General features: G+C 45.1%; 2 protein-coding genes and 1 non-coding gene across 3 annotated transcripts in view; 1 reads left to right on the top strand and 2 right to left on the bottom strand.

The window, feature by feature from the left end:
* LOC100976949 (espin-like) overlaps nucleotides 1-3,594 on the bottom strand; it is a 32,157-nt gene extending 28,563 nt beyond the window's left edge. The window contains 1 exon segment of the mRNA XM_063606635.1: nucleotides 3,292-3,594. Coding sequence (XP_063462705.1) covers nucleotides 3,292-3,594 — 303 coding nt within the window.
* Nucleotides 3,595-5,436: 1,842 nt separating this feature from the next.
* TRNAG-CCC (transfer RNA glycine (anticodon CCC)) lies at nucleotides 5,437-5,507 on the top strand. Its single transcript has one exon. It is a non-coding gene; the product is annotated as a tRNA-Gly (tRNA).
* Nucleotides 5,508-10,241: 4,734 nt separating this feature from the next.
* Nucleotides 10,242-13,062, bottom strand: LOC117979780 (FAM231A/C-like protein). Its single transcript, XM_034957549.3, has one exon. The coding sequence runs from the start codon at nucleotides 12,455-12,457 to the stop codon at nucleotides 11,948-11,950; it is 510 nt and encodes a 169-aa protein (XP_034813440.1). The 5' UTR covers nucleotides 12,458-13,062; the 3' UTR covers nucleotides 10,242-11,947.
* Between the last annotated feature and the right edge of the window lie 2,476 nt (nucleotides 13,063-15,538).

Raw genomic sequence — 15,538 nt, 5'->3', positions numbered from 1 at the left:
TTATCGCTTTTCCTCAAATGGGAACTTGTTCACTTTTAGACTTTGTTATTGTTCATTTTGGGCTTATCTTTGGTCTTTTCCTGTGCTCTTAAAAGGGTGCAAATCAAAATCTGAGTATGATAATCCACTTATCATATGACTAATTACTTCAGTACAAGGAGTTCCTGCCTGTCTGTCCAATATTAATCTTACTACGTCCCAATGTCACATTGGCTTCTTTTCCTTCTCAGTGGCAGCATTTGGAGCTTTTACTTAACTTGGGGTCAATTTCGACCGCTGAATTTTCCACCCCTCCCCCACAGCTGTTGCTGGGTCATGTTGTTTCCTTTTATCTCTATAAATATTGTGACTTGTAATTGTCACTTATAAATTCATTCTGGCTATACTGAATCATTCCCCAATTATCCAAGTCATCCAAATATTCGATGTGCATTTCCACAAATCATGTAGTGGCCCCCTGATTGGGGATGATTTGTAGAATTAATTATATGCTTTACATCTCCATTCGGGTCACCAATACATTAAACAGAGCAGGGCCCTGAACAGCTTATATGGATCAACAACTGACAGAGCTGATGGGGTTGCTGCAAAGCCACTGACTTTTGCTATTCCCCATAACAAAGTATGTTCAAATCTAGGTCACAGGTTTGTGGTAGGGTTGATTCACAGTATACATGTGCAATGGCGTTCAGTAGCATAGCAGTTGAGGTTGTGAAGACATGTGCACCCAGGTCAAAGAAGAAAGATCCTTAGACAAAGCCGCTCAATTCCCAGGCACCCAATCTTCCTTGGGCTTTGTGAACCTGAGATTTGACAGGCTCTTGGAAATGTCTGTCTCTAAGACTCTGTTGGCAGGCTTAATCAGGCTGGTGGCCATCTCCATATGTGCCCCCCCAGCATTTGTGACAAAATAAAGGAAGGGGGACCCAATAAAGCTACTTCTGAAAGCTTATGATCCCACCCCTCATTTAAACTATGTGATGTTGTCATTCTATATAAACTCTTTCCAAGTAACTTAACTAAAACACACTTTGCCATTAGTCTTGAGTGTGGGCACAGCATTATTCTTTTCTGGGCCTTAAGGGTTCCTTCTGCTTAAAAATAATGTCCAACTTTCATGAAGTTTACCCATTATTAAGGTGCCTTCTGAATATATATTATCTTGTTCTATTGGTTTCAATATACCTATTTTCTTTAAAAAGAAAAAATTATGAACCATGAGTGTTAACACCAGAAAAACCTTAAGGTACATCTGATCTAATTTCCCACTTTAAAGTGAGAAAATCAAACAGTGCCTAGGGGTCTGATTTTTCCCCAGGCTAATTCGGGTTTTCATATTTCCATCTCAAAGGGGACTTTCTTTGGCTAACTTTAAGTTTTAAACGTAAAGGCCTGAAAAGTAACTCAGGATCTAGCTTTTTCATTAGTTTTGATCATGTATGAAAGCAAATATTTCTTTCCCCCAAATGAAACCCCCGGGCTTCCAGTATTTGTAGTGATAGTGTGAATCCATTAGGTCTATTTTTAATTATATCTCTCTTATTGGTTATTTTTTTCACATTTCCTAACTCATTTGTGATATTGCTTCCATATAATTCAACTTTTTGTGCGCTAGGTTCCCATTTGCCCCACAAAGGCCTATGTGCAAATCTGATATCCTGTTTGAATGACATTGTTTTGTTTTTACCTTATTGCTTCCTATCTTTCACAACAATGTTGTCAGTTCTCAACATTAAGGCATTAAAAATTAGCTTTTCTCAAATGCTCAGCATCATTAATCATTAGGGAAATGCAAATTAAAACCATAATGAATATCATCTCACACCTGTTAGAGTGGCATTTATCAAAAAGGTGAATGATGTGTTAGACATAATGCAGAGAAAAGGGAACACACACATTGTGAATAGGTATGTAAATTAGTACAGCTGGTGTGGAAAACAGTATGGAGTTTCCTCAAAAAACTAAAAATAGAATCTACCCTATGATCCAGGAACCCTATTTCTGGGTACATATCCAAGAGAAGCTTCAGAGAATGCTTTGTTGGGTTTTCTGGAACCCGGCAGGGCTCAGGTGTGTGGGGATGCGCTCTGTGAGCCTGTGTTTCCTCCGCCGTGAGGGCTCCTCCCGCTCCTGTAGGAAAAGGCAGTGCCCCTTTTGTCTTGTCCATGTGGGACTCCAAAGGGTCCAGACGCGACAGAAAGGCGGCGAATCCTCTCAGAGTGGGCAGGGGAGGAGATAGAATATGGGGAGGAGATAGAATATGGGAATGGGGGCAGTAGAGGGGTGGGATTTCATGAAATTTCCTGATTCAAGGCTATCATGAAGTAGGCCTCTTTGGGAGCTCGGCCCTCCAGTCGCTGGTGAGGTCCAGTCGCCTCCGCCGACTGCATTGAAAGCCAAAAGCAGAACTAGGCCAGCACTGCGGCCTGGCGTCCAGTGACCCAGCGGTCTGCATATTCCCCAGGGTGGAAGCACTCGGACTTCAGGTTTGAAGGCAATGCGGTCACCACTGCAATAAGAAAAGCAACTAGGGAAAATGGCACCTTCTTCTCCAAACTTTTGAGACACTCTTGCTCTGTCGTCCAGGCTGGAGTGCAGTGGCGCGATCTCGGCTCACTGCGACCTCTGCCTCCCGGGTTCAAGCGATTCTCCTGCCTCGGCCTCCCAAGAAGCTAATTTTTGGCATAGAGAGAGAGAGGAAAGGGGGGGAGAGAGAGATTGATTTTAATGTCTTCAAGCAAAAAGAGACTCTTTCTGCCTGTTGGCCATCTGCTGCCAGGTGAACGTGAAAATCCATCGAGACGCTTTCTGTGAAAACCGCCTTTATCTCTTTGTCCCTCTTAGGTTAAAATCCGCACTCCAAAACCTTATTGAACAGAAAAATTACAAAAAGCACATATAAGACGTTTCAGTTTTGTAAAGGGTAAAATGAAACTGCCCTTCAAGAAGAATCAGAAGGCCGACGAGGGAGAGAGGAGCGATCGTGAAATCTAAGTGGGCTGCCCCCGGGTCTTCCAGGGTTTTGTACTCGGTGGCTTGGCCTGAGTTGATGTGCCCATATTTTCAAACAGCCAAGTGCCCTGAGACACAGCTTTTGCTACGGTACCTGCTGAAATTTGGAAGTGTGATTAACTATTACTTAAATTGAGTGGGGCAGACTAAGAGACAGCAGCAGTGAAGGATGCCCTTTGGGAGAAAGACGTCGAGGCGCTGAGGCCAAAGGGTCCGTGAGGAAAGAGCCCGCAGCTCGCGCCCCTCGGCCTGCGGAAGGGAGGGCAAGGAGGGTCCTACGGTTCCTGGGAGGACGCGAAGAGCCAAGAGCTCTGACAGCTGGCGCCGGGGAAAAGGCCCCGAGGCGGCGTCCACACTCCTGCGAGGCACGGGGCGCCCGGGGCTCGGAAACTCAAAGCCCGCCGGCTTCTGCAGCTTCTGGGAGCCAAGAGTGTCAGCCGGAAGGATCCCGCACACGGCGCTTAGTTCTGGAACTGGATACCCGGGGGAGGATGCGGGAGCCCGAAGCCCGGGTGTGGGTCCCCGTGGTCTTCGTGTTGAGGGTAGGCGCGGAACGCTAAGCCTGGGCCTATTGGGAGCCATAGTCTTCTTGATGGCTGGTGCTTATTGGGCTTTTTTCAGTCGAATTTCAAAATGCAGTTGAATTTCTTACTTTGGAAACGATAATAGAAATGGCTGACCTAAGATTTTCATGATTATGTTTTGCCTTTTCCAGTGTATGTGCAGTTTCTGTAGTATAGTGGTTATCATGTTTGCCTCACATGTGAAAGACCCTTGGCTTGAGACTGGAGGGAAACATGGTTTTTTGGTTTTTCTTTTTGTCCCTAAATTTAGTGAGTTTAATCGAGGTTGGGAAACAAACAGAAAAGTACTTGAACCTGTGGCTACACTTTAGACCTCCTCAATCTAGACAGATTGTTGACCAGGCTACAGTTTCCACTGGTCTGCCAGCAAGAGGCCTTGCTTAATTCCTTAAGATTCTCTTCATTCTCTTCTGTCGCCTGAATTTTCACAGGCTGACACTGAAAGTGGATGACATCTTAGTGCATTTCCTAAGTGTCCCGCTTGGCTTCGCTTTACTCTGATAAGTTGCAGATCTGGCTGATTTGCGAGACAAAAACAAAATATTTTTTTAAAAGGTTCTAAATCTGCATCTGGAACTCGTAGAGTCAATAATCTGAAACCACACGAATTATTTACATACAAAATATTTTGAATGCATACCCCTTCCCCAAATAATCCTCAGAAAACCGGTTAAGTTTTAGCATCTGTGACTCTGAGATGCATATGAGGCCTTTGTAAATTTAGAAGTTGAGAGTAGAAAGTACAGGTTTGTATTTTAGAAGGAGATTTGGGAATAAATGTAGCTCTGGTTGATATAGATCATATGTTAAGGTTTGTTGGCCAGAGCTGGTGTGTGTCTTGGGTGTTGGGCAAAGAACAGAGAACAGCCAAAGCTCTGCGAGGTCAATGTGAAGGGTGATTTCCTTGGTGGGCTCAAGTTTATGACGCAGCCTGGACCTAGCTTGGCTTCTCAGCTAGAGAAGAAGCATGATTCCATGTCACAGCTCCTGTCTTTGAAAAAGTCATAATGACTCCCAGACCCAACATGTGGGGAAAACTCTGGATTTGTCTCTTCAGTTGAATGTCTCCATTGAAAATTGAGGAAAGAAATCTCTCTAATATTTGAACTTCATCAAAAGACTAATATGTTAATATTTTGACCGTCAATATTTCCTTAAACTAGTCTACTCCTTTCATAGCTAATACATCAAAGCATATTAACTTAGGAAATGGGAATCTCCCAAACAATGAAACATTGACGGCAAGGGTTCTTAATCTTTTCACATCACATTTCCTTCAAATGCTTTATACATCTTCAAGCAGACAAATAATAGTATTATAATGATTACGAGACCGATCATTACTCTTTTGCCAAAAAAACCAGCGACAAAAGACTAACTTAGTGGACCAACCTTTGTTTCTTCATTATCTCTACCTTGGTTCTGTCCTTTTATTTCCTCTTTCTTCTAATTCTGCTTCTGCTTCTTATTTCCTCCCTGGATTTGAACTTTATTTACCTAAACTACCAGTTAGGTTACCTTCTCAGAACCTCTAAGGCAGCAGTTTGAGATTGCCAATGGAAGATTTAAGATTAGAAAAAAGAAACATGAATGAATTTCTGATGTTTTATTATAGGGGTTTATAATGCAGGTAGAAAGACCTTTTTCAGAGTTAAGAGTTTGATCCACCAAATGAGCTATTTTGATATTTATAACTTTGTCTAGTAAAAGTTTCCTATAAAAACATTTGGTTTGGATGTCTTTGTTAGCTTTTAGTCGACACTTGAAAAAGGCGGTTGGAAGTTTCTAAGTCTTTTTGGATACTCTTTTCTCTTATCCTCCAGGCCCCACCTGTGGAGAGGCATTGGTGGTTCAGTGGTAGAATTCTCGCCTCCCACGCGGGAGACCTGGGTTCAATTCCCGGCCAATGCAGCAGGGGCTTTTTCACTTCACCCGTCTTTTACGCTGCAAAATTATACTGCATAACCTAATAGTGCATTTAGGGGCTTGGCCACCACAAGGTAAAGTGACAACATTACTTACGACGGATCCCTGCAAACCCGAAGAATCATCAGGTTCCTGATTCGCGTGCTGGACCTTGGGCTTACTGCTGAGCCACTGTAGAGAGGATCAAGAAATGACGCTCTTGGAAGGAGAGAAGCTGCGGGCAGGACAGTCACGTCAGAGGTCCAAGAGGTTTCAGCGGCCCAAAGAAAGGGAAGGTGTGTGGGGAAGAATCTGCGTGGAGATGAGGGGAGCGGCGGGGACTGGTCCTTGCGCAGAGGTGGCCAGTGGACCCTCAGGGCTGTACCCCAGACACCGTGAACCGAATTTGCTCACATCGTCAGCGGCCGCGGCCTCCGCGTGCTTTGTGGGCCCATCGGCGTTCTGCGAGGGATTCCGTGTGTCTGGCAATGTGTGTCAACAGGTGTTGGCCTGAAATTTGGCCGGGCACGTTGGCTCACGCCTGTAATCCCAGCACTGTGTGAGGCCGAGGCGGATGGATCGCTTGAGGTCAAGAGTTCAAGACCAGCCTGGCTAACATGGAAAAATCCCGTCTCTACTAAAAATACAAAAATTAGCCGAATGTGGTGGCATGCACCTGCTATTCCAGCTACTTGGGAGGCCGAGGCAGGAGAATCGCTTGAACCCAGGAGGCAGAGGTTGCAGTGAGCCAAGATTGCGCTACTGCACTCCACCTGGGCGACAGAGCGAGACTCCGTCAAAAAAAAAAAAAAAAAAAAAAAAAAAAAAGCAGCGAAAGAAGGCAGAGATGTCAATGGGACAAAGAAACCTCCCAGGAGGCTTGTTGTAGAGGCAGTCGGTGGATCCTGGGAGATGAGATTTTTTAAAAATTATGTAGCAGAATGGGGAGAGAAACGGAGAAGCGCATGAAAGAGAGAAAAGCACGAAAATCGGCGGCGTCCAAGAATAAAGCAGATAAAATAGTGTGAGTGTTTTTACATTAAAAAATAGAAGAAGTGCAATGCTTGTCAGCAGGCTTTGTGGTCGTGTAGTGGTTAATACTTGTAGTTGTGGTTGCCACAACCTCGGTTCTAATCTGAGTCACAGCAGTGTTTTCTATCCTGCGATTGTGGCTAATAGACCTGTCGTTTTCTTTGCCTTTAATCCTAGCAGCCTCCAGAGAGCAGAGTAAACCTCTGGCCCTGAAGGGCGCCAGCTTCTGGAGTTTAGCCCACAGCGCAGAAACTAAGGGGCGGCCTGGCCGATAGGAAAACTTGGACATGCTCTTTGTCTCACAATTGAGCAGGAAACATTCCCGTAGGTGAAGATGCCGCCTCTCAAGGGCCCTTTGTCTGTAGCTTCCACTGATGAAATAATGCGGTTATAGTCTTTTTCGGTAGAGAAAACGGCTGTATCAGTGGAATTTTTTAAAAACACAAAACGAGAACGAGTTTTTAATGAGTTTACAATAAAATCTAAACTAGTTGTCATGGTCTGCACCAGCTTGCCTCCATTCCCCATGCGTTAATTTTTATGAGAATAGTTAATTATTACTATTATTATTGTTTTTGAGATGTAGTCTTGTTCTGTCACCTAGGCTGGAGTGCCGTGGCTCAGTCTCGGCTCACTGCAACCTGTGTCTCCGAGGTTCAAGCAATGAGAACAGTAAAGAAACTACAGTTCACATAAAGTGCACAAATCTTTAGTGCAATTTGTTTAGTTTTGATCAATGTTATCACCACCCAGCTCAAGTTATAGAAAATTGCCATCATCTGAGAAAGGCCTGTTAGAGCCCCTGTCCAGGTGATTCCCACCCTGTGTCCTCTTAGTTAATCACTATTCTGATGTCTATTCCCATAGGTTACAATTGCCTGTTCTTAAAGTTCACATGAATGAATGTACATATGTTTTGTGTCTGGCCTTTTTTCTCCAGTTACATTCATTATACTCATGAGATATATCCATGTAGTTTCATAGATCACTTCTCAATTTTGGGGTTATTGATTTCTTGTGCTGAATATTCTTATAACAGTCTTTGTGTGCACTTGAGATTCATGGAAGTCCTTCAATTGCTGGGTCATGACCTAAGTATAAGTTTAACATCAGTATAAATTGCCAGTCTTCTAGAATGTTTTTTTGCCAGCGATGACAGTTGAAGTGGCACCAAATTCTTGTCAGCATTTGATGTACTAACTTTGTTAAATGTAGCTATGCTCTCAGACCAGGCTGGCCAACATGGCAAAACCCTGTCTCTACTCAAAATACAAAAATTAGCCGGGCATGGTGGCATGCACCTGTAGTCCCAGCTACTCCGGAGGGGGATGTTGCAGTGAGTCAAGATCGCACCATTGCACTCCAGCTTGGGTGACAGAATGAGACCCTGTCTCAGAAAAAAAAAAAAAAAAGTAGCCATACACTGGTGAGTGGTTAGTGCTATCTCAGTGTGGAATTAATTTGTATTTGCCTAATGAGCAATCCTATGAAGCATATTTTCTTATGGCTTCCAGCATATAAGAAACTCTCCTTTGCAAAGGCCTATTCGAATATTTTGCCCTATTTTATTTGGCTTAGCTCTATATTACTGACTTACAAAAGTTCTCTTATATATTCAAGAATTGAGTCTTGTTTTGACTTTTTTAAAATTATACTTTAAGTTTTAAGGTACATGTGCACAACGTGCAGGTTTGTTACATATGTATACATGTGCCATGTTGGTGTGCTGCACCCATTAACTCGTCATTTACATTAGGTATATCTCCTGATGCTATCCCTCCCCCTCCCCCCACCCCACAACAGTCCCCAGTGTGTGATGTTCCCCTTCCTGTGTCCAAGTGTTCTCATTGTTCAATTCCCACCTATGAGTGAGAACATGCGGTGTTTGGTTTTTTGTCCTTGCGATAGTTTGCTGAGAATGATGGTTTCCAGCTTCATCCCTGTCCCTACAAAGGACATGAACTCATCATTTTTTATGGCTGCATAGTATTCCATGGTGTATATGTGCCACATTTTCTTAATCCAGTCTATCATTGTGGGACATTGGGTTGGTTCCAAGTCTATGCTATTGTGAATAGTGCCGCAATAAACATACGTGTGCATGTGTCTTTATAGCAGCATGATTTATAATCCTTTGGGTATATACCCAGTAATGGGATGGCTGGGTCAAATGGTATTTCTAGTTCTAGATCCCTGAGGAATCACCATACTGACTTCCACAATGGTTGAACTAGTTTACAGTCCCACCAACAGTGTAAAAGTGTTCCTATTTCTCCACATCCTCCCCAACACCTGTTGCTTCCTGACTTTTTAATGATCACCATTCTAACAGGTGTGAGATGGTATCTCACTGTGGTTTTGATTTGCATTTCCCTGATGGCCACTGATGATGAGGATTTTTTCATGTATCTTTTGGCTGCATAAATGTCTTCTTTTGAGAAGTGTCTGTTCATATCCTTCGCCCACTTGTTGATGGGGTTGTTTGTTCTTTTCTTGTAAGTTTGTTTGAGTTCTTTGTAGATTCTGATGAAACTACAGATGAGTAGATTGCAAAAATTTTCTCCCATTCTGTAGGTTGCCTGTTCACTCTAATGACAGTTTCTTTTGCTGTGCAGAAGCCCTTAAGTTTAATTAGATCCCATTTGTCAATTTTGGCTTTTGTTGCCATTGCTTTCGGTGTTTTAGACATGAAGTACTTGCCCATGCCTATGTCCTGAATGGTATTGCCTAGGTTTTCTTCTAGGCTTTTTATGGTTTTAGGTCTGACATTTAAGTCTTTAATCCATCTTGAATTAATTTTTGTATAAGGTGTAAGGAAAGGATCCAGTTTCAGCTTTCAACATATGGCTAGCCAGTTTTCCCAGCACCATTTATTAAATAGGGAATCCTTTCCCCATTTCTTGTTTTTGTCAGGTTTGTCAAAGATCAGATAGTTGTAGATGTGTGGCATTATTTCTGAGGGCTCTGTTCTCCTCCATTGGTCTATATCTCTGTTTTGGTACCAGTACCATGCTGTTTTGGTTACTGTAGCCTTGTAGTATAGTTTGAAGTCAGGTAGCGTGATGCCTCCAGCTTTGTTCTTTTGGCTTAGGATTGACATGGCAATGCGGGCTCTTTTTTGGTTCCATATGAACTTTAAAGTAGTTTTTTCCAATTCTGTGAAGAAAGTCATTGGTAGCTTGATGGGGATGGCATGGAATCTATAAATTACCTTGGGCAGTATGACCATTTTCCCGATAGTGATTCTTCCTACCCATGAGCGTGGAATGTTCTTCCATTTGTTTGTATCCTCTTTTATTTTGTTGAGCAGTGTTTTGTAGTTCTCCTTGAAGAGGTCCTTCACATCCCTTGTAAGTTGGATTCCTAGGTATTTTATTCTCTTTGAAGCAATTGTGAATGGGAGTTCACTCATGATTTGGCTCTCTGTTTGTCTGTTATTGGTGCATAAGAATGCTTGTGATTTTTGCACAAGAATTTTGTATCCTGAGGAGTCATTTTTAAAATAAATATATTGCAAATGAATTTTCCCAGTCAGTGAAAAGTCTGACTGAAAGCTGTCAACTGAAAAATCACACAATTTATAAATTTAGAAGGGAGATTTTATTTTTTATGAAGGGTTACAGCCTGCAAGGTGGCCATTCCGACAGACAGGGAGGCATACCCTCTTGCTGAAACCTGAAAAGTATGTTTCCAGGGAGGGGAGGGGGGAACAGGGATTTATGTTGATGTGGTGGGCCACATATACATATTCAACAGGGAATAGGAGGAGCTCTGAATATTCATGAAGGGATCCTGCTGCATGCATGCTGAGTAAACATGCCTGTTACATGCAACCCATGTTCACTTTGGAGTGGAGACAACATTTAAATACATTATAATTAGGCCCTATGCTTCAAAAGGGGAAGCAGGGACACAAAGGCAGTCAAGTGCACAGCCTCTGTAAACTGTCCAGAACCAGTCCACAGCCAGTGCTCTCTTATCAAGGGAAAGTTACTGAAATCAGTCTCTTGTCCAATCAAAGCTATAGTTATGGCTTGTGTAGGGAGGGCTCAGTCAGTTTATGGTAATGGGTGAGCTGCAAGTGCTTCAGCATTGCTTATCTCAAGGCCAGTGCTTGTTTAGCCAGAGAAAAAAAAGAAGAAGAAAAAAACCTGCGGCAATTAGAACATAGTTTATTCTTTAAGTTGAGGGGCGCATGACTCCACCTTGCCTGGCGTGGCCTTAGGTCTCGTTTATGATACCGTATCTTACTACTGCAAGGAGTCTGTTCTGTCAGTCTTAGGATCTCTATTTTAACAATAATGCTGGTCAGTTGTGTCTAAACCACAAAGGGAGAGAGTATAAGGAGAGGTGTCTGAGATTCCAAATACTGGGCAGGAACTCAGTATTTAAGACTTCTCTGGGGTCTCCTTGGCCAAGAAGCAGTCTGTCCAGTTGGTTGAGTGGCTTTGGATTTTAATTTTAGTTCTCAAAGCATTTAATTTGATGAAATTTTGCCATATTTTTTCTTTATTTTTAAAGCCTGTTATGTTCTATAAGAAATCTTTCTACTCAGGATAGTGAATGTATTCTCTTAATTTTATCTCTCTATGAGTTCCAGCGTTTTAGTTTTAATTTTTAAATTGATGACATCTAAAATTCTACTCCTAACCAAAACATTCCTGGGGGTGACCAAGGACAACTCCAAAAATCTTCCATAAATGGAAGTAAGACTTACTCCTTAAAGAACTTACTGGGATCCGGGCCTGCAGGGCACAGTGGCTTTAGTGCACCTCTGCTCTTAAGACTATTCAGAAATTGTCTTTGTGAACCCATCAGGCTGTTTCAAAATCAGCAATTTAGGGCTTGCTTGCAACATGCAGTTATGCAGCAGCTGTTTTGTGGATCTGGTGAGTGCCTGCATGCATAGTTCCCCGGGAATTTTCTAAATTTGAATTCTCATGGTATTTCAAGTGGCTCAGTTGTCTCTTTCTTTTCTTTTCTTTTCTTTTTTTCTTTTTCTTTTTTTTTTTTTTTTTGAGTCAGAGTCTTGCTCTGTCACCCAGGCTGGAGTGCAGTGGCGCGATCTCAGATCACTGCAAGCTCCGCCTCCCGGGTTCACGCCATTCTCCTGCCTCTGCCTCCCCAGTAGCTGGGACTACAGGCACCCGCCATCACGCCCGGCTACTTTTTTGTATTTTTAGTAGAGACGGGGTTTTACCGTGGTCTTCATCTGACCTCGTGATCCGCCCGCCTCGGTCTCCCAAAGTGTTGGGATTACAGGCGTGAGCCACCGCGCCCGGCCAGTTGTCTCTTTCTTTTGCCTACTGCCACACACGTACCACCAAATCCTGCACTCCAAGCTGCTTCTACACCCTGGACTCCCAACCTCCAGTTAGACAATCCACATCTTCCCACACCTGCCTCAGGCTCCATCAGGCTACTGTGCCTCCTGCAGCAACCAGGCCAGGGGGAATCTGGATTCCTATTACACTTCTGAGGAAGGTGGTCAGGGAGTGTGGAGGATGTGGGTGGGAGGGGGTGAGGTTGAGGGCAGGAGTACACTGTGGTCTTCTGTCTTCTACCTCATTGGCCCAGGTGCTGCTCTCCCTCCGGTTGTCTGCTTTCAGCCCTGCCTGGGAAATCAGGCCGGCGCCCTGATCTTCCTGACTCTCATTTTGTGAGGAACCTGAACGGATGAGCCATCGCTCTTGTCCCACACGTTCTGTCCAAAAGGTGCCCTCCTCTCTGCTTGCTCGGGGGCCTGCCCTCTGAGCTCTGGCACTCAGGCTGGGATGCCGCCCAGTACAGAGGCTCTGCAGCCCTGCAGGGGTCTGACTGTTCCACACCAGCAGGATAAAGGCCACAGGGCATGCTGTGGTGGAAAAGCATTCAGAGGTGTGGGCTGAAGGCCTCTCTTTCCACAGTCCCTTTGAAGACACCATGGAAGTAGGCACCCCCTTGACAGACAAGGTGGCCCAAGGCCTGGCTTCACATGCAGGCTCTTGGGTCCCAGCGGGTCCTCTCTGTGCCTGGTATAGCCAACTGCTTCACGCATCTTACCCGGTTTCCTCTCCTCCACAACCCAAGCTCCTCCTCGACCCCCTTGCTCAGCTGTCCTCAGGACAGCAAGATCCCCAGCCCTTGGAAAAGCCCATCTCTAGTGCTTGGGGAGGGAGTTGGGTTCAGGTGGTCTAACCACAGAAGAACAGAGAACCTGAGGCAGGAGGAAATCCCTTCCCTTGCTGGGTCTCTTGGCACAGCCCATCCAGGGGTCTGGGTCAGGGTCCAGGTATACTCTACCCTCCTTGAGGACCTGGGTTTTCAGACCCCCGAGGATGGTCAATGTGGAGTCTTTCCCACTGTTCATCTGGGAACTGAAGGAATATCCCATGGGGCCCTCTCTTACTCATTAGAGACACCCAGAAAATACTCCATCCAGCAGAAACTGGGTGCAGTGTACCAGACCACTATAATTATAACTGCAGGGTGTGGAGGTCAGATACGTTTTGTGGCTATTTTCTCTCTGTCTGTGGCTTGCTTGCCTTTTTGCTTTCTTAGTGGTATCTTTTGATGAGAAGGTGTGGCTAATGTTGATGAAGTCTCATTTATCATGTCTTTCTTATATATGTATTTTTTCTGTGTCCTGCTTGTTGGTAGGCTAATCTTTGCCTGCCAACAAGTCACAAAGTATCCTTGAAATGCTTTATATCTTTAACTTTTAAGTTTTGGTGTGTAATGCGGCTGAAATTACTTTTGTGTGTAGTGTGAGGGAGAATAACATTGTTGGTCTCCCCACATCCATATAGAAGTTCATTAATTAAAATGATTTATTTTCTTTTATTGAACTGCTTTTATTGAAAACCCATTTATTGACCGTATAGCTGTGGATCAATTTCAGGTCTTCTAACTCAGGCTGTTTATCCGTTTGTCACTCCTGATGCCTTGTGTCTAATAGCTTATAGTAAACCTTAAAGTCAGATAGTACAAGTCCTTGTTCTTTTCCACACATTGCAATAAATTTTGAAATAGATAATAACTCATGAAACCATCACACACATCAGGATATGCTGTCACTTCATCCCTTTCTGATATGGTTTGGCCGTGCCCTCACCCAAATCTCAACTTGAATTGTATCTCCCAGAATTCCCATGTGTTGTGGGAGGGACTTAGGAGGAGGTAATTGAATCATGGGGGCGGGTCTTTCCTGTGCTATTCTCCTGATAGCGAGTAAGTCTCACTATCTGCTGGGTTTCTCAGGGGTTTCTGCTTTGGCTTCTTCCTCATTTTCTCTTGCTGCTGCCTTGTAAGAAGTGCCTTTTGCCTCCCGCCATGATTCTGAGGCCTCCCCAGTCATATGGGAATGTAAGTCCAATTAAACCTCTTTTTGGTCCTGGACTCTGTGATGTATTTGTCAGCAGCATGAAAACGGACTAATACACTCTCATTTCTGAGTGGGACACATGCTGTCACTCACATATGCTGGTTGCTGACTTGTGACGGAAGATTCTCTATTGTACCCTCTGGGGACAATACATCTCCAGTTGCCTGCGGGGAGGATGAACATGCAAAAAATCCACAACACTCAGCACAGAGTCTGGATTTAGTCCCATTAGTCTGAATGGGACTAATGCCCTTATAAAAGGGACCCTGGGGAGCTCTCTCGCCCTCTTTCTGCCCCCTGAGGATACAATGAGAAGGTGGCAGTCTACAACCAGACCAAAGGTCCTCACCATAACCCTACCACGTCGGCACCTTGATCTCGGACTTCCAACCTCCAGAACTGTGAGAAATCAATTTCTGTTGTGAATCAGCCACCCAGTTTATGGTACATTGTTGTAGAAGCCCGAACTAAGACAGAGATGAAGTCCCGTGCAGGGTCTCTAATTTGCTAAGCTGGTCATCAGGCGGCATATTGCCAGTCAGAAACAGGAAGAGCTGACATTTTGTGTATATGAAAGAAGATAGTGGACAGGCCCATTGTGTCGGCTTTGTCCGCCTTGGCAAACTGGAGACGGAAACTCGATTCACCATCGCCAGCCACGGGAGGACTGGGAGGACCTCCAGAGGAGGTTAGGTCGACTTCATGGTAACTTTAGATCCGGAAACCTCCCAGGATTTTTCTTGTCTTCCCTTTGATCTCTCTTCCACCTACCCAACAGGACAGGACTCGCCGCCTTTCTTTCCCGGCAGAAAGGGGTCCGTTGCGGACAAGACCAAAGTGAGCAGCTGGTTTCCCCTACGTGTCCTTCCGGGCCTGGGCGTCTCGGGAACTCAGGCTGACCTGACACCTAACTCCGGCGAGTGGGACCAGCAGGAGCCTGGAAGAGCGCGCGCACCGAGGTGGAAGTTGGGCGCTGGGGGTCGAGAACCGCGGTCAAACCCTCTTCTTCCAGGGGCACCGCGCACCTGCCCCCGGGGATGCCGAAGGAAGTGGCCCATAAAGCTTCTCTGCAACCGAAAGAGGCCTGAAGCTCCAGGAGGGCCAAGAGGAGCCTCGTTGAGCGAACCCAGCCCTCTGCCTGGCTGGCCCTGGTCAACAGGCTCGGAAGAGGCCGATTTGGAGGACAGAACGGAAGAAAAGACCTAAAGGTTTCGAATCTCATGACGTAGAGATGTTAAAAACCTCCAATCCTAAGGTCCGACTGTGCGGGGGAGCGAGGGGGTCTCAAGCTGGATCGACCCCTCAGCCTTCATCTGGAGAGTCCTCTGCGCAAGGTCAGAGCAGGACAACGCGCATCAATGGTTCTCAAGAGGGGGCAACTTCGCCCTTACACGCCTCTCCCATCCCCGCTGGGACACTAGGTCACGAATGGGGGAAGCGGGGAGGGAGAATGTTAACCCCCTGGCATGTATCTAGTCAGCGGAGGCGACGGCTGCTGCTAAACACCTTACAATCCACGGGAGGGCCCCTCCCCTACCCCGAAGTAGCCATTCCGCAGAGGTGGAGAGACTCGCGTGTAGCTCAATGCCCACGCACTTAGCCGATGGGAAATCACGAATTGATGACCAGTTGGCTCTTGGAT

The sequence above is a fragment of the Pan paniscus genome, chromosome 1 (assembly GCF_029289425.2).
Source record: "Pan paniscus chromosome 1, NHGRI_mPanPan1-v2.0_pri, whole genome shotgun sequence".
NCBI lineage: Eukaryota > Metazoa > Chordata > Mammalia > Primates > Hominidae > Pan > Pan paniscus.
This window is presented reverse-complemented; position numbering and strand designations above follow the sequence as displayed.